Source organism: Lottia gigantea (assembly GCF_000327385.1).
Source record: "Lottia gigantea unplaced genomic scaffold LOTGIsca_23, whole genome shotgun sequence".
NCBI classification, from domain to species: Eukaryota; Metazoa; Mollusca; class Gastropoda; family Lottiidae; genus Lottia; species Lottia gigantea.
Genome location: NW_008708645.1, coordinates 2,765,478 through 2,785,056, shown reverse-complemented (window position 1 = coordinate 2,785,056; position 19,579 = coordinate 2,765,478). Strand labels below are relative to the sequence as shown.

The window sequence follows — 19,579 nt, the reverse complement described above, 5'->3', positions numbered from 1 at the left end:
AAAGTTTGAGTATTTAGTGTATGTGATGTCGCTGTTTTCCAATTAACATACGGGTCATTCATACCAGTCTTATTAATTCCAAAAAGTGTAAATCCGTTGTATTTCATAGCTTTAATATACTTCGAAAATGTAAAGAGTGTGTCCAAACTAATTGGTACTTGTGAAACAAAAAGGTTTTATACATGTATTTTCAATTAGACTTATGCAACCATCATATAGATGCACAAAACTAGCTCGTTCAAGAAAAGAAAACCGAAGAATATTGTATGATATTAAAGGGATCGTAATGAGGTTTTCTATAAAAAGAAATTTTGTGTTTCGGGGACACTGATAGCATCATTTCCCAGCATTCCAATTATTAAACAGAGATCCGTGGTTCCTGCAATTCCACTAATTGCAAAATATACTTTATCACATAAGGTCTTCGCAGTAAGTGACGTCATCAATTAGTCGAATTGCAGGAATCCAAGACATCTGATTGAAAATTAAAATGGTGCAAATTGATTCTATCATGGTCCCGCATACACATAAAAAATCTATTCACAATCATTTTAACTTAAATGCAAAAGTGTAAAAAATACGCCATGCATTTATAAGACCCTCAAAACATACACTTGGTGACCATCATTAGGCTTCTTTTACATTCTGCCCCTTATATGACTATTTCAAAATGAACCATAGTTAAATTCTTTTTTTTCATAAATGATAGAATATTTCATTCTAAAGTTCAATACATGTCGATCACTCAAATATTAATTAAGAGAGCGAAGGGGTCAAGAATTTAATGGATTTGATTGGGTAATATTGACCAATCAGGGGTTACTTCCTGGTCTAAAAATAAAATGTATATTTACAAACAACAAGAGTTACTTTTTGTGACTGAATTTATTTTGTATCTGAATGATTATAATGTCCATATGGTATAACTTGCTTTTTCTGATACTGACTTTTCCGTGACGATATTGAAAACCAAAATCCTTCTATCCCACAAGTGAAAAATATCTCAAACTATATGCATTTGTATTTACTTTTCCTCATATAATAACAAAAATTACTAATTTTTATAACTGCTTGCTTTGTTTTCAAAATGTTTTTCTTACGATCTGGTGCAATTTTACAGAGTGAATATACTATGAAGTTCACAGTAAAGAAATTTTTAAAAAATAGTGTTCAATATGATAATAGATAGTATTTAAAGTATAAATTTTCTTTAATTGATGTGCGGTGAAAGCTGACACTGAGTCGTGATTCGGGAGCAGCGAGAAATAAGACCAACAACTCAATTTATTATAATCACTTTCAACAAGTCTGGCTTAAACTATCACTGGTTGGGCCCACTTTATGGGCAATAAAAGAACAAGGGCAATAACTCACGTCTAATATTGTTCAAAAATTTCATGCGTCGATCGATGCCAGGATTAAACTCTAGACCTACGGGTTAGCGAGCAAGTGTAAAACTCACTGAGCCGCCGCGGCTGTCTTCAACATTCTTTATTTATTTTTTTTTAAAAATGCGCATTGATTGTTCGGAACAGTATCCAAAAGAAAATTGTGTTCGGATTCGTACCTCTCTTCTCAATAGTTTTATAACCCATATCGTCTATTCGCATCTACTCGTCCTGTAGTCTAAAAAGATTCTTGTCACGAATGACCTGGTCTCTTCGTTTGTCCCACTTTTTTATCGACATAAATGGACTATATAAATGTACATATATGTCACCAAATTGGGCACCAACGTAAAGAAGTTGTTAGCCTAGTTATTTATTCTTCAAACCTAGTACTATCACGTTCTTCTCCATTTTTTAAATATTTATTTACATGCTTTGATAATATTTCAGAGCAAGATCTAAGAGCATTTAATATTTCCAGTTTGAATGATCAAACGGACGTACACGGTTTATCTCGATACATGAAGCGGTGTCGTACAGATCGCGTCATCAACATGGAACAACGGAACAGAAAGCTGATCCAATGTCCTACGGAATAGTCGCTATGAGCTCCTTGTTACGTCTTCACTCGTGTTACGTTTACGTTATGTGACCTATAGCTCTAGCTGTTATCGCATTTCAGATTATCGTGAACAAAACCGGATAGACATGTGAGGAAACGGGCAAACGCAATAAGTAAAACTGCAGACTTACTGTGACCAATTGAATTTGGAACCAAATTACTGCACAAATTCACCTTGTGACCAATTGACTGTGACCAGATTACTGTGACCTAATGACCTTGTGGCCAAATTACTGTGACCGATTGACTGTGACCAGATTACTGTGACCTAATGACGTTATGACCATATAACTGTGAACATTTACCCCTGTGACAAAATTACTGTGACCAATTGACCGTGTGACCAATTGATCTTGTGACCAAATAACTGCGACAAATTCACCTTGTGGTCGAATTACTGTGACCAATAGACGTTGTGGCTATAAAAATTAATGTTGTCAATTAATCGTGAAACCAAAATACTGTAATAAATTCTTCCTCACTGAACAAATTACTGTGACCAATTTACTTGTGACCAAATTGACTGTGACCAATTGACGCTGTGAACAACGTACAATTTGACAAAAATAATGTGATTGATTTACTGTGTAACCAAATTACTGTGACCAATTGACGCTGTGGCTATATCACTGTGACTAACAAATCGTGAGGTTAAGTTAGTGTGACCCATTTTCCAAATTTGCGTGACAAAATTACCTATTTTTTCTTATGACCAATTGTTCAAGTGCAGGGTGAACTAATGAAGACATAAGTTAAGGAGACATTCTTAAGATGGAACCTTTAGCATATCTGTATTAGAATATTCCTCACATGATAATTCAAAACAACATCATCATGGCCAAGCATATAAGTAAAAGCTAAACCTTTAACCTTTCAACCATTACGACAATACTAATGCTGTTTGTAAAATAACCTCACGCTTTATACCCGCAATGGAAAATTACTATTGCCCTGTTCCCTATTTGCGCCAAATCATTGTACGTGTACATTTACATTGCATGAATTATATTGAAATATCTATATCAAATCTATATTATGAAGAGTTCAAACTGAATGTCGGTCAGTTATAAAAAGGTTACAAGCAAAATTGAACAGCATGTGTACAGCAGGAAAAATAATTTCATTTAACATGATTTTTATTACTGTTATTATTACTGTTACTCTTATGTTCACAGAATTGTCTGTTGCTGTCACAGATGTAAAGATGAAAAAACATGAAAAGATTTTTGTGATAATTTTTTTTCTGATCATTGAAACACACTATGCATAATGCCAGTTCGTTTACCATACAACTTCACATTCAAATATGATGCCATGTTATATATTTTCAGAGTTTAATTTAGTTTGTTTTGCTTTGCTTATCCCTTTTACGAAATTGATTATAAATAGTTATCATTTGGAGGTTAAGTATGTCTTGATAGCCCAGACACAAAATAGAGCGACGCTTACTTTATAAAGACAGTATAATATTATATAACTATCATTGTAGACTGTGACAATAAGACGTCCGTCAATCTTCGAGCCATTTCTCGGAAATAGCTTGCACAATGCAAGAATAAGGCGGTGCCTTCATAATACGACAATGATTATTCATGAGATCAGGAGCTGTCTGTGACGTCATCACCAACAAAGTGTCGTGCTCTAACTACTTATGACGGGTTTGTTGTGATTACGCGAGTCACTTGGAAAACACCTTGGCTCATGCAGCTATACTTCGGCATGTGCTTCTCGGAAAAACCCAGCGGTTGCTCCGATATTGAGCAAGCGGGGGTGACTGTGGCAGATGGTCAAGGTTCACGAGTCAAGTTGCGACTTCTCTGGATAGGAATATTTTCCATGTGTGTCACATGTAATATTGCGATGTTTGTTTGGATCAGAAGCATAGAAAATAAAGTGAATGCGCAAATTAGTCAAAAACTATCGAAAATGCATAACGTCCCTAATTTTCTTGCTAAGGTAAGAGGTCAATTTTCTACTTTATTATCTCATGATCTCAGCTGACAGAAGATAGGATTGGGATGAAATATGCTTAATATTTTACTTTGCAAATGTATTGCATATAAAGTTGTAAATATTATTAATACGCAAAGCACACAAGGGAGCAAACTCCTCTATTTAAGAATCTCGGAATGGAAATGAAATAAGTTTTGATAGCTTATACAGAGCGCTTATGTGAATTGGGTTGCATTCAGGGTTGTAACATTGGCCTCTTTTTCCGGAATGGTGACTCATTCGGCCGCGGTGGTTCCGCGAACCAGTCGGAATGCTCTTACTATCCGGCCTTTTGCATTCGCCCGAGGTTGGAAATATGGTGGAATCTTCTTGTCCTGTCTAAAGTTTGGATTCGGATTCCAAGTTAGCGAGACAGTACTGCTTTAGCCGAACGCATCAGTTGCTTTGTGTTTTCATATAATATTATATGAATAATTCATATTTATTTAACATTATATTACATTTGCATTTAACTACTTATAAAAGCACAAGTATAGCCTGCGGTACTGTTATTTATGTCACATGACGCAAATTCGACAGGATTCAAGTCAACTAATTCAAATTACACTACACACAAATCAGGGCGTCGCAGAGAAGAGCAGAGAAGATGCTAATTGAACGGGGGACACCTAGCATGCTGGCCTGCGAACTCATGCTAGCCTGCGAAACATACAGCCAGATTCTCTATGAGTCTCGCTCTGTTCCGCTCCTTCAAGCTCTGCTCCGCCCGCTTGCGGTGTAAATATTTGAGCGAGCGTACATTGAAAACTAACCAGGCACTTAATATGCCGCTACTGTCCACCGTACACAGCTAGTAGTGTAAGTGTAATTTGATAAAACAGATATCGAAACTATAAGATTGGCACGTACGACTTCACCGGGAAATATTTTTAAATATAGAGAGCAAATCTATTAATCAACTATCTAATTGGGGTGTTACAACAATCTTGTTTGTCAAAAAGTACACGAGCACACCTCAGAAAATTAAACTGCTAAAATATATAGCGCCCAAGTCTTATTAAGTAAATTAAACAAAGACCATTCGACACAATAAAATAACTTTTTTATTTTGTGATTCGTTGATCTTGAGGAGCGTAGAAAATGACCATGATAGTATGATGATGAAAATGATGATTATATTATCTAATATCTTATATTACAGTATGATGATGATAATGATGATAATATCATCTAATATCTTATATTACAGTATGATGATGATAATGATGATAATATCATCTAATATCTTATATTACAGAATGATGATGAAAATGATGATAATATCATCTAATATCTTATATTACAGTATGATGATGAAAATGATGATAATATCATCTCATATCTTATATTACAGTATGATGATGATAATGATGATAATATCATCTAATATCTTATATTACAGTATGATGATGATAATGATGATAATATCATCTAATATCTTATATTACAGTATGATGATGAAAATGATGAATATCATCTAACATCTTATATTACAGTATGATGATGATAATGATGATAATATCATCTCATATCTTATATTACAGTATGATGATGATAATGATGATAATATCATCTCATATCTTATATTACAGTATGATGATGAGAATGATGATAATATCATCTAATATCTTATATTACAGTATGATGATGATAATGATGATAATATCATCTAACATCTTATATTACAGTATGATGATGATGATAATGATGATAATATCATCTCATATCTTATATTACAGTATGATGATGAGAATGATGATAATGAAGATTATCCAGCCAGTGTTAATTTGGTTGTGAGAGCATTGGCGGAGGGTAATGTCCAGGGCAAAGACAAGGGCAAAGAAAATGGCAAAAAGAAGGGCAAGAAAAGAAGTAGGTCACAAATTGTGTACCCTTTGTTTATGTTCCTTTATTGCCAATGCACCTGTACAATTTACATTTTTCAAAGGCTATTTACTGATGATTCTTAAGAGTCTTTTATGGTCAACAATTTTTTTCTTTGCCATTATATTGAATGCTTAACAATTTTTGCAGATAAAGCACCCAAGATTAACATAAGAATATAGAAACAGTAAAGCCATATTTTATATTAGGTCTATCATATAAACTTATACCAATTAAACTCATCTTTCAGATCGAAAACGTCATAAAAAGGGCAAGAGAGGGTGTAAGTTCATATTTTGTTAGAATACCAAGCGAGTTCCGTTTGCAAAAGTGCTAGAATCGTATGTCATGTCTTATTAACCAATATGCACAGGAATCTCAAAAGCCGATATTGTTCTGGCAGCGGTTGAACAAATTAAGGACTAAACCTTTGTATATCTCATCCTGAAGTATCATAGATGTTTATTCCCAATACAAAGTCTTTATTCTGAGTTTTCTGAATGTTGATTAAAAGTTCCTAAGACATTTTAAAACCGATTTTAAAGAATATCTCTTTATTTTTTATAGGTCAATGTTCTGATCTCTTAAAGAGTAAGTTGAATAATATTACTGTTATAATATACCGCCGGGACATTTGTATGTGATTTTTGTTTAAAACTACGGAACGTTTAATAAGATCGTCTTGCAAGTGCGATGAGCTAATTCATGCTGTATTTGAATATTGAAATGGGCAGCCCCATGTCATAGCAGTCTTCTTGTCTAAATATATGAATTAGCCTCCTCTTTCGTTTTCTAGATTTAATTCCATTTACTTATCTATTTTCAGAATTAAAAAGCAAGAGAGATGTGGTAAGTTATTCTAAAAATTATAACTAAAGATGTATTTTATTCCAAAGCCAATATCAAACCATGAAAAACAATTATTCAATCTGAATTTTTGCCTGCTTTTGATCACCTATTCACTATACCATGAACGGGTGTGAAACAACACCATTTCTACATTATGACAAGGCACAGTAATGCACCAATTAACAAAACTTGAAGAACAAAAATAGAAGATAGTTCCACAGGACAATAATATTAAACTCTTTATTTCAAATGTGTCATAAAAGAGAAAGTTGCGCCATTTTAGGGAGTTGATTTGAGTCTTGAATATATGAAAATAGTCTTCAGAAGTACTAGAAATGTACGAAAATCGCACAATTCCTTCAAACATATCTGGAACTAGTAGATTCTTTTCCTATTTCCATATATTGCAGAGTCTCAAAAACGACGACTCGTCTTTTAATCTTTCAAAGGCGGATAATTATGGACACACATGGATTTGAAGGCTCAAATTTCGACGGTGAGCAGTGAGCACTATTATTTGTTCCGTTAAGTCCATAACCAAAATGCATGGTCCTGTCAAAATAAAGTAAATGCTGCATTGTATTATGTTTTCAATTCATTCTGTTACAGTCAGGTCAACCGTCGCATATATTAACATACATGAGAGGAATGAAGTATACTAATAATATAGCATACCCCTTCAATAACGGTAAGTGAATTCGCATAATAAGAATAAACCATACTGTAACACTATGGTAGCCCTTAAAACCTAGTTCTAAAGTGTGATAAAGTATATTCCACCCGCATCATTTGTAAAGCAACATACATAGTAAAGATGGATTTCCTTTTTTTTATAGTCAAATTAAGCAAAATATTAAATTAATTGGTGTTTCTTATGAATTATCACGTATTCTTAATCATATCATTATTGCATATAATTAAGAGTTTTAACCAATCATAAATTAATGACCATCATGTACAGTCTGGATAAACAGACCCTTATTGATCGGTAACTCATTGGAATTCTAATTTAGCTAGTTATGAATTAATTATTGACATGTGAGACATGTCATTAGAACACCTCTACTTTCTATTCATATAAGTATTAGCATTTTCATAAATGAAAATAAGGGAGCCCATCTTTAAATGAGGTAAACTCTATCATGATCTCTCGTGGGAAATTTCAAACAAGTCAAAGATCTGAGGCACTGTTTTAATACTTCTTTAATACATTACATGGAGTAAGGAACGTTATGCCTTGACTGGCCCAAGAAGTAAGTTTGCTACTTACAACGTTTCGTTAGTTATAGACTAGTAATACAATTTTAAATAATTGATTTGCAGTATAACAAGAATACATACAAATTCTGGTCATATAAATTGTGCAGTCGATAGCGAGTCGCATGTTCGTCTAAATGCTGATAATTTTGCGAGGTCTAATTGCACTTGGATGAAAAATTCGGATGTCACCGATAGTGCCTTCAACTTTCAAAGAACGTTCAAGTAAGGAATAAGACAGGTCTCATCACCAATCAAACACATGCATTCTATTGTGTCTTATGAAACATTTCATCCTAAAAAGTTTTTTTATTTTTTGTTGCAGAGGGCATATTTTTGTGGCAGAAACCAGACAGAGAATTAGGAAATTATTTTCAGTATAATGACGAATCTACTGGTATTGTTAAGGCTATTTTAATAGGGATCTCGGGTACATACGAGTTAAACACACAAGTTACGTTGGGAGGCCATTCAGCAAGGTTAGTCAATAGATACCAGCATGAGTAAATTTATTAGTAATTCCAACACATAGGTACTAACTATTAACTAAAGGCAAATGTCGAATGCCACCATTAACGATAAGAAAACAGCCATTTTGATAACACTGTATCAACGGACCGTGGGCATAGGGAACAACATCCGTGGAAGGTTGTGTCGGTGTCCATGAATGGCATCTATGGGCAACACAATTAAAATTGAAATTTGAAAATTTTTTAACTGAAGGGAGATAACCTATGTACATGTAAATGACGAACTTCAGCATCTACATTGTGTAAAAAAAATATATATATTTCCTGTTTCATTATTGAGTTAATTAATACCTTCGAGAGGATCTATCTTAGGAAACTTTCAGAAGTACACAATACATTCCTTTCAAAAGCTAATTTTACTGAAACAAGTGCATACATGGCAAGGTTATTGGCCTTGTAACAGCTTATTTTACAGAAGCGGGTTCATGTAATGACTATGTTTTATTGCAGTCCCATTGTATTAATCAAAATGTAATATACAACTTAAATTTTGTTTAGTGTTGATATGGTTGAATGTGGTGTGGAACTGATCAAATCAAGAGGAGGAATTATAACGAAACTAGCCCGTAGCGTCCTTACTCAAACCCAGAAGTAAGTATAGTGTAGTGATTGTACTGTATTCTATACAACCTATTTATGTAGGTCCATGGTTCTACTGTCCGTTATTATAAATCGCGTTTTGCCAATCATTTTGAAATGTATTGAAATGTATTGAAATATCAACTCAAAAATTCTACTGAGATATGTTTAGTTAACTTAATAGAGCGAAATTAACAATTCGAAATAAGAAACACTGACTTGCAACTTTCTGTCATATCAAATTTTTCATGGGTCTAAATATCATTGAATCTTAATGGGTTTTAGATATTATATAGTTAACATTTCATATAATCAAATATTGTCACTGTTTAAGTAGTGTTCAATATATCAATTAGTTAATAGAGCACTGTCTTTTTAACTGGTTCAAAAACAAAATGGTTTACATAATAAATAAACAAATTTCACATGAGAATGATACACAATTTGTAAAATCAAATTAGAATTCGTATTTTTTCATAGATTGAAATTACTAAACCCAAAGGAAATTTTAGAATTTTAAGTCGATACTGGTTGATATTTCAATTGATATACAAACTATGAGCATCAATGTGGTCGGACAGTAGTGTATTATGTTTGCAGCATCATTGTTGTGTTTATGTTCACTTTTCCTTGACATGTTTCACAGCTTGAAATTCAAAGAAATTAACTTACCTTGACTACAGAAACATCACTTTTATCATAAATACACTTTTATTCACATTTCACTCTTCCAATTTCAATTTTAAACACAATATTGTCAATGTTTTTACACTTCAAGAAAGCATGTGCTTCTTTATTATTACGGGGATTACCCTGTGTATGACGTAATTTCCTACCAGCGTGTTTCTGGACCATACCACTTTTAACAAGGGGGTATTGTATTCCGATAGCTGTATACTGTAAATAGTTTAGATAACCACGTGCAGTTCAACCGCCCCTATGACAAGTCCAGACTATTTGTTGATACAATTGACTGATATAATAATATATCACGCAAGCAGGGGTTTGAACCTTGGGGTAGTTAACTGCAATTTTGAGTAGTTTTGGGCTAATTTTGGAGGGGGGAGGGGGGAGGGTCATTTTGTAGTCTAGCATAAAATTTTTGACAATTTATAATTGTTCTATTCAATCGCGATAGTATTCTTTTAACAATAATAAGACACTATTACATTATTTTTCTCGTTATTTTAAAAGGTAGATCCCATGCTGATGTCTTTTAATGCAAATTTCAGGGCGAGCTATGGTCAAAGCGGTAATATAGATGTACTAGACAACGTGAAGGTTGGAGGTATATTTTACTTAGCAGCTGGTGATGAAGTATTTGTGAAAAAAAGCTGTAACCATGCCAAATTTATTTCGAATGAGGAACTCTCGTCTTTCAGTGCAGTTCTTTGGAATAGCTAGGGGTGTTGCCAAAGACTTCTTGACTTTGTATGATGGTTGGCTGTAAGGGATTGTAAAGAAGTTTTCTAAACTTTTTATGTGTATCATGAGTATACATTTTCAGCATACCAATATTCACACAAACGTCCGTGATCCTTGCAATTCCACTAAAACTTATCGTTTATGACGTCATAAGCTTTAGCGATAATGTCATATACGGTTAAACATTTCTGTAAATGAAGGAACCAGATGTTTGAGAAAATTGGACTCAAATTGTTGCAATAAATGTCCTCCATACACATAAAACAATCCCTTTAAAGATGGGTTTCCTCATTTTTTAGTCAAATTAAGCAAACTATTTAATTAATTGGTGTTTCTAATGAATTATCATGTATTCTTAATCATATCATTATGTTATTATTGCATATAATTAAGAGACTTAACCAATCATAAATGTCAATGTATGTACAGTCTGGATAAACAAAAAAAAAAGACTCTCATTGGAATTCTTCTGGTAATTCTCTTCTAATTTAGCTAATTATGAATTAATTATAGACATGTGAGAGAAAATGGTATTTTTCCAAGTCATTAGAACACCTCTACTTTCTATTCATATAAGGATTCATTTCAAGGGCCTTAACTACATCAAGGGAAATTCATTCAGTCAAATTTAACAAAAAATAAAAATGAGATAAAGAAAAGTTTGTTTGAAAAATTATTAATATAAACATAATATCCGATAAGTATATCGCTTTTTTGATATCTGCGATATCTAGTTACCTTTTGAAGTCTACAAAAAGCCTTGCTATGAAAATCATGACAGACTTCAAAGACTGGATTTTTGTCTCATAAAAGACGTTAGTGACGGCCTTGATTTCTGATGCACCAATTCGCTACGTTGGAATACAAGAGTTGTTAATAATTTTGTAAAAAAAATGACATCAGGTCATAACTATCTGTGATAATAATTCTTACAGGTGCCCTTACACCATAGAGATCAACAATTGCGTTTGGTTGTGAATACAGAAAGTGGTTAAAAGTTTCGAACGCAACTGAGTTGTGAGTTACGTTCGGAACTCATAGCCACTATATTTATACGCAACCATACTCGACCTGTAGACCGAAACATCTGCCCCTATTCCAGCCTCTGATAACTATTTTTGAAAGTTTTCAGCAATATATATCAAAAAGAGGATGGACTAGAGGCAGATGTCTCGGTCTAAATGTCGGGTATGGTTGCGAATAAACATTATGGCTATGAGTTCCGAACGTTACTCACAACTCAGTTGTGTTCGAAATTTTTGACCATTTTCTGTATTCAGACTAAAGTGACTGTTGATCGCAATGGTGTACTGGCAACTTAAGCTACATTAGGTCTTTATTTGAAATAAGGACTTCAACATATATATTGTTATATCATGTTTTAAATTGTAAAGTGTTAAATCTCTTTCTATGTAAATATAAAATAAGTCTTCACATTGCCAAGCAATTACGATCACAAGAAAGGTCGCTATTGTAGTCAAGGTATAAGAAGAAGATAACATTACATATTCTACATTGTTCATTATAAACTCTACCAAACAATTCAAAGGACACACAAAGTCATATAAGATCACATTTTGCTAATTGTTTTTGCATGGATTTAAATATAAAAGGCCATATAATACCGAGAGACACTCTCGTGCAAAAACTAAAGGATTCCAGGATCTCAAAAGTGCAAAAAACAAGAAGGACTCATAACAGTATATTTTGTATCCAAATTTGTTCATATGTATATAAATTAATTTAGCATTTTTATAATTGTAAATAAGGGCATACTATTATTAAACTATTTAGTTATATTTTGTTCATAATCTTATAGTGATTTTAAAATTGAATATAGTGCTACCCAATTCAGCAGTATTTAAATAAAGCTAATAAATGATCTATATTGTTTTCGCTCTTACAAAAGCACTTTGTGATTGAAAAGGCTCTTACAGGCAAAACAAAATATACCATAGAATTGTAGTCAAGCCCTGTATTCATATCGCAACATAATCGTAGCCCAAGAGACTACTCGAAATATTTTCATCGTTTTAGAAATTATACATGGTTAAGGTCCAGCTTGTATAGTTTCAACTCGGTTACGCTATTGCAAAATAAAATGGATTGTTTATCCTTTGAATGGTGCACAAATATTTTCGCTAACTTATAGATTCAAACTGCTTGTTTATATTTCATGGAAGGGATAGTTTGATTCTCCCAAATGTGCTGGCCTAGGATGGTACAAATACTTCAAAATGCGGATCAGTACCACTGTTTCTGTTGTCGGTTAAATGCAGCACATCGAAATGGTATACACTCTGTTCTATTCCTAATAAATTTATCATAATTATTCCCGAACATAATGAGAGCACGACTGTTCCATGCATCAACTCTACTTGAATTCGGACTTTCCGATCTTGGAGTTGAAGTTGCAGGAGCAGTCAACAGCGGCGATAGTTCATCCGTTGATAAATTAATTTGCGGCAACTGGAGAGTTGGTCGCTGGCTGCGGAATTTGTACTCGAACACAGCTGCATTTTTCCTTTGTTGTGCGCTTCCGTTTTCATTTATAACATACCTCGCCTTGTCGATACTGCTGTAGCCAAAGAAATTACGGCCTTTCGTTTCGTTCGTTTCCGATTCTTTTGTTTTCCGACTACGTTGCGTCGTTTCGTTCACCTGTTTTTCTAGGCCAACAAATCCTGCCTTAGCAGCTTCAATACTGGATGTCCCGTTGACTTCAAGGAGATGTACATCCGAGTTTTCTGTTCCATCTTTTGCATCTTTCGTCGTAAGCAAACCATTCTTACGTGGATGCAATTTCGATTGCTTTTTTGGGGGAAGTTTCATGGAAATTGTTTTGGACGTTCGTCTCTTAGACATTACATGATGAGATTCAAATCGAACGCCGACGGAGCTTCGTCTTCTGGAGGATCTATTGGTATAGGATTGTTCTTCAGAGAAGAGTCGTTCTGTCATTTCTCTGACCTCTGTACTCATGTCGTTCAGTTTGACTATCTGGTCTCGGGTGACACGAATCAGCTGTCTTGATCGGTTTACAAAACTGTCATGAGACTCGGCGGATGTCACTGCAAAAAATTAAAATCAAATGCTTAAATCGTGCGTCAGGACAGACTCTTAAAGTCTCTTCTAGACTATGTCTAATCGTATGGATCAGACGATCAGATGGGACCTGGGGAAAGAGTTTGAGCTAATGCGGACGATTTCGCAAAAGTATCGTTGCACACTGGAAGACGTTATTGTCACCACGAACATAGAAAATTGTGGCATCAAACTGATTTCCATGTAATGTCAGTTGGATCAATGGAACTAGTAGAAACAATATTGACAGTCTTGATGTCCAATTTGGATTTTGTGGCTTTTTCCAATTCCGCCTCCTATAATGGTAACGGAATTGGTTTTGAGCAATTGTAAAATAAATTTTCATAGTGACATTGGCTCAGACATTGGACTGTGAGATTTTTTCGTATTCAGTCTTTTACAATTGTAATGAAAATGGTTTTGGGCCATTGTAAAAAACAATGTTGCCATATTGGCTCATATCATTCCTTAACTGTTACAATAGTATTAGGGGGCAGTGTAAACGAAATGATTATTGAGAATTCAAAATATAGTAGCTTACCTATTGATGAACGTCTTCTCTGAAGCATTTTCAATTCTGATTGATCTTAATGAGTGCTTGTACAGAATGTATGATTATTTACAAAATCCGACATTAATAACGATTCAGTATTTATCACAGCTTAGATTGTCTTAATTAAAAATGAAGGGTGACATAATTAATATATTACCCCATGTCATCCACAATAACAGCAATTCGATAACAAATTAACAACTTGTGAAACTGATTTCAAAGCATTGATATAACATTATCAATTCTGTATTTGTAGCACACAATTTGTATATATCATTAAGTAATTATGCCACTTGAAAAAGGAGCTTGTAGAATGCTAACTAAGAGAGTAAGGTGCTTGGGATTACCGTAAATGAATTTATGCTTTACCACGTAATCAATATTTGTTACAAGCGGATAAAATAGCGCTTATAGACTGTAGATTTAAGGTCATTAATCATTTTCAAACTGTACAAAACATTGTTTGTACAAACTAATTCTTTCTCTTTGTATTTGAAATGTCCAAGGATCGTAAATATGTACCAAATGTGTATATGTTATGTTTTATATGCAAGCAAAATATTGACGACATTCAATGGAGTTGCATCCCTTGAACCAATATGTTTTCTGTTATAGTACTTATCCAGTGGTTCCCAACCTCTTTCGCTCTTTACACCCTGGAGCAATCACCTGGACCTTTCACATCCCAAAAATTTGTTTTATCCACATTTCCAGTATGTGAGGTGCTCTGTCAATTCCAAATACATTCTTCTCCTACACCAGTTGGCCACACCCCTGACACCCTAGTCCACACCCCAGGATGGGAACCGGGGTACTAATCATATTATATCTCATACATAAATGCGGGGCAGACAGAAAGAAAGATGTTCAAGGTTATACCGCACAAAATCGTAAAAACAAATTATACGTCATTTGACATTTTTGCGCCAATTTTCGAATCTTTTCAATGTTCAAATTAGCAAGGAATTATTAATTCATTCTCAGTCTTAAATAAATTTTCAATGAATGGTGGTGCTGGTAGATTTTGTACCGATTCATAAACAGCACAGCCTTTAAATGGACACGGTGATTCCCTCCATGCATAACGAATGTAATTCGGTACCAACGTTCCACACACATAAGACAGCGTTACAGAGGCATCATAATGATCTGTTATTGGTGCAGGATACCACGATGTACTGGTCGGGGTACAGTCACCGCTTTCATTCTCACCTGAACAACAGATCTGTCATAAAAAATAATTTATAGAGTGTCAGTACAAGAATTGTTTAATAAGCTTCACATTCATGGACAGAATTTTAAAAATATATAAAAGCTATAAGGTTCATAAAAGATATAAAAAAGCTTAAGGTTCATTAAGAATATAAAAAAGCTAAATATTCATAAAGAATATAAAAAGCTGAATATTCATAAAAAAGCTAAAGATTCATAAAAAAAGCTAAATGTTCATAAAAAAGCTAAAGATTCATAAAAAAAGCTAAATATTCATAAAAAAATATAAAAAAGCTAAATGTTCATAAAAAAAGTAAAGGTTGATAAAAAATGTAGAAAAGCTTAGGATAAAAAAAAAAAAAAAAAAAAAAGCTTCTTTGGTCCTGTTATGAATATATTAAAAACTTACTTCAAAACCATCTTTGCTTCTTACGTCTAAAGAGCCTTCATCATAAAATATTTTCACCGTACTGCTTGTTTGATATATCTCATATGCTGTTGGAAACGGCCCAGCATATCGCTGACCAGTATAGTTGTAAGCTATGGCTAATGCTGATAAAACCAGTCTGTGAGCTACATCTTGCTTATCACGTGGGTGAATTCTGGAAGGGAAATAAGAACAGAATCCATCAATTATTATAGTCTTTTATTTCATCGTAGACGAACATGTTGTAATTTTAAAGTGATACGGGCTACATACAGAGTAAAAAGTGATCGACACCTTTGTTGTTTTCATTCATAGAAGACAAATTCATATTTACCCGGAGAATGGTGATGTGAAATCAGGAAGATCCATAGTCACTGCCATAAAGACATTTTGCATTCTATCATTAGGTACAAAACCTTTATCGGCTGTTTGGTGCCACCTGATGTCAGGAAAACCAACAACATTAGATAAATTTCGCCATGGTGCAAGCTAGAAATAAAGAAAGCAATATAGAAATTGACCAATGTCCTGAAGAAGAATTCGGTTTGACTGGAAATTAAACATACCTTATCTACTAGTAGCTGCTATCAAGTCAACATTCATCAACTGCTAGCAGCTGCGATCAAATCGCCATTCATCAACTACAAGCGGCTGCGACTAAGTCAACATTTATCAACTACTAGCATCTGCAATCAAATCACCATTCATCAACCACTAGCTGCTGTGATCGGTCGGTTGATCCAGCCTAAGAGTCATTGAAAGCGAAGTTGCTCGTCCTGGTTGTTTCGACTTCGACTCGCAGCTGCAAGTAGTTTGTAAATGTTGGTTTGATCGCTGCTGCTAGCAGTTCATGACCGCAAGTGGAGAAGTAAACTTAAGCCCTTGTGTTGTTAGGTATTAACTCCATCCACCTACCTGGACAAAGCCAAAAGGGAAGGTATCACTCGTTTCACCATTCGATCCAACATGAAACATTTCCCTCCATCCATCTATCATAGCAGGGAAAGTACAGTTATATCGGTTCATCTGTACCGGAGTTCCTAATGGTACTGCGTCTGCCTCACCTAACAAAATACAGCAAGAAAAATTCACATTTTGCTTGAAATAAGGACATAGCTTAATACTCGTGATACACACTACATCCGACAAATAGTCAAGAAATTCATAGATTAGGAAAGACCAAAGGCTTGGAATGAAAAGAAGAATTTCAACAAGCCCGACACAGAGTTTAATTCAATTCATTTCTTATGTACTCTTTGCTAAATTATTGAGTTACATGTAAAAAAATGTTTTTTCTATTTTAGAAAAACGAAACCTCAGTTTTTGAACATATTGTTGTTACTCAGAGTTTCACGCTCTTCAGACAACTGGCCTTTGTTCAGCTGTAGTCTATGCATAGCATTATTTTATGTAATGTTATGTAATGTTACCTTGATACCAGATAGCACCATATATAGTATTATTTAGCAATGGATGTATCATAGCATTCCATAATACTGCAGGCGTTGAAGGGTAAGGCATATAGGATTCATTTTTAAATCTGAAAAAATAATATAAAACATTACTTCGATAACGTGATATCATCAAAGAATTATCGTCGACAATAAAATATATCCCAGCAGAGGACCATGTCGTAATATTTGTTAGTATTTGTTGTATCACGTCGAATTGGCATACGCGTTTGGAAAGTTTGAAAGTCAATACTCAAACCCCAGATGAATAATTGTAATAACAATGAAAATATAGGAAACTTACGAAGCGAGCAAAAACAAAAATCGTTGGCTAAATCAAGGAGAGTAGCAATCAAAAATGCTCATTAGGCATTTCGTAAATATATATCTGTCTTTCAAACCGATCAAAGAGGCGATTGCCTCTAAGCAAGCCATCGTGCAGAGACAAGCGGGCTGGGTTAAGACATTCTTAAACCTTTTTAAGGGCATACAGATTCATAAGGAACTCTATAAAGCACAGTTGTGTTATAATACGTACGGTGGCTTTATTCCACATTGTGCAAGAGACTTGACGTCTGACCACGCCTCTACTGGAGTACCACCCCAACTAGATTCCATCAGACCAATAGGATAACCCAACTTCTGGTAAAGATATTTCCCATACAACCAACAAACAGCGGAGAAATATGTAAACTGATTTTGATCGACTCCCAGTGAACCTTAAATAATTAAAAACAGGAAGTGCAATTAAGGAAACATAGCAACATAAAATATCACTGAACGCAATACTTTTAATCGGTAATATTTAATATGATGATCAAATAGAAAATGTGTTTTGTTCAATTCTTAGTTTTAAAGGTGCGCTCATGTCGACTGGATATTCAGAGCATCTCTTCGGATCTGTCGCCGTTCCATGAGTGAATAGCGCAAATCGTAAATGTGGCCGTGTACTAACAAATGGTCACATATTCCAAACGTTCTCAGGGACAACAAGTTCTCATTTATGCTAGAAAGTAAAAACATGAGAAACTGGTTGATGCACTCGGGTGACTAAATACAGATTGCCTCTGATGCCACCAGTTCCTAGTAGTCATTGAAATCTCGGTGCTAGCAAGGTGCTAGTAGACTTGTCGCAAGGTTACCCCTCTCCTCCTTACTTAAGGTACATGTGAACTGACCAATCTATAACAGACATGGGTCGAGATTTCTCCCTTTTATCTAAAGTGACTAGGAAAATGCCTATACTCGTTCAAGAGCAAAACAGACACTCCAATGAGGTCGTTGTGTGCGTTTTAAAGAAAAATTCGTATGGCGTAAATTCAGAAACTCAAATCGATCAAATGCTTAAGTTCGAATTATTAATAAATTCTTACTGTTTTGAGGAAGGCTCCATTGTATATGAAGACTATTAAATTCATACAATGGTTTTGTACTTTGAGAACGATTTGCTGCAAATATTCGTACATCTTGGTAATAATGTGCATCGATAAATTCGTAAGAGGCGTTCAGTGTCTGAAAGTGTTAATCGTTAATCATATTTAAGTGCAACATTGAAGTTGCAGTAGAAGAAGAGTTTTTCGTAATATTCATTTCTGTTGCAAATTAGGTTGACTGAAGACGTGTTAAAGGGGAAATATTAGTGGTCAGACACATCTAAGGACTGAATTTTGTTTGAAATATTTCCCTTTTGCGCTTAGATTGAAAAGTCGAAAATAGGCAGTAAGAGTCCAAAAGCGTGAAATCATGAGCTTGATAAAAGATTATATAAACATACATAGCGTAAGTCGAATTCCATGTTGCTCTGTCCAGAGCATACCCAGACATCTCCAAATAGCACATCTTGTAGCATTATTTTGGTATCATTTTGTAACACAGCTGTAATAACATGTGGTCCTCCAGGAGGCATTGGTGGTAGCTTGACACTCCATACACCCCAAGATTCAAAATGCCCAGCAACCACAGGTGCTGTAATGACTGGCTGGTCGTCAAGGTTGATACTAACTACTTCACCTAAATTGGATGCATATCCCCATAAATTGGCTCGTTTGGGGCCCTGTTGCAGCACCATGTGGTCTCCATAGTAAGATGCAAATCTAAAATTAGGATCACCAGCTGAAAGTATGAAAAGTTATCAGAATGTAAATTTACTGAATATATATTATCAAATACATGTACTCTCACAGGAAAGAAACCCAAATCGAAGAATGCCATCAGATGAAATGGCCCGCTGCGTGGTAATCACCTCGGAAAACTAAAATGAAGGCGATAACATTATTCAGAAAAGAAGATGCTATTCACATACCTAAACTGAATCCGTGGGTGTAAA

The 19,579-nt window shown here is 34.4% G+C and overlaps 3 protein-coding genes across 3 annotated transcripts; 1 reads left to right on the top strand and 2 right to left on the bottom strand.

The window, feature by feature from the left end:
• Positions 1-3,712: 3,712 nt before the first annotated feature.
• Positions 3,713-11,521, top strand: LOTGIDRAFT_231865 (hypothetical protein; the record flags this gene model as incomplete). Its single annotated transcript, XM_009055043.1, has 10 exons — positions 3,713-3,966; positions 5,742-5,874; positions 6,137-6,169; positions 6,454-6,477; positions 6,713-6,735; positions 7,345-7,423; positions 8,318-8,471; positions 9,021-9,113; positions 10,334-10,418; positions 11,462-11,521. Exons 1-10 carry the CDS (start codon positions 3,730-3,732, stop codon positions 11,519-11,521), a joined length of 921 nt encoding a protein of 306 aa, XP_009053291.1. The 5' UTR covers positions 3,713-3,729.
• Positions 11,522-11,527: 6 nt separating this feature from the next.
• LOTGIDRAFT_231864 (hypothetical protein) lies at positions 11,528-14,206 on the bottom strand. Its single transcript, XM_009055042.1, has 2 exons — positions 14,152-14,206; positions 11,528-13,597 (listed from the first exon to the last, which is right to left on the bottom strand). Exons 1-2 carry the CDS (start codon positions 14,177-14,179, stop codon positions 12,771-12,773), a joined length of 855 nt encoding a protein of 284 aa, XP_009053290.1. The 5' UTR covers positions 14,180-14,206; the 3' UTR covers positions 11,528-12,770.
• An 875-nt stretch (positions 14,207-15,081) lies between these two features.
• Positions 15,082-19,351, bottom strand: LOTGIDRAFT_188318 (hypothetical protein). Its single transcript, XM_009055041.1, has 8 exons — positions 19,028-19,351; positions 18,627-18,765; positions 17,792-17,972; positions 17,233-17,342; positions 16,718-16,851; positions 16,137-16,291; positions 15,785-15,977; positions 15,082-15,370 (listed from the first exon to the last, which is right to left on the bottom strand). The coding sequence occupies exons 1-8, from the start codon at positions 19,319-19,321 to the stop codon at positions 15,119-15,121; spliced, it is 1,458 nt and encodes a 485-aa protein (XP_009053289.1). The 5' UTR covers positions 19,322-19,351; the 3' UTR covers positions 15,082-15,118.
• Positions 19,352-19,579: the final 228 nt, after the last annotated feature.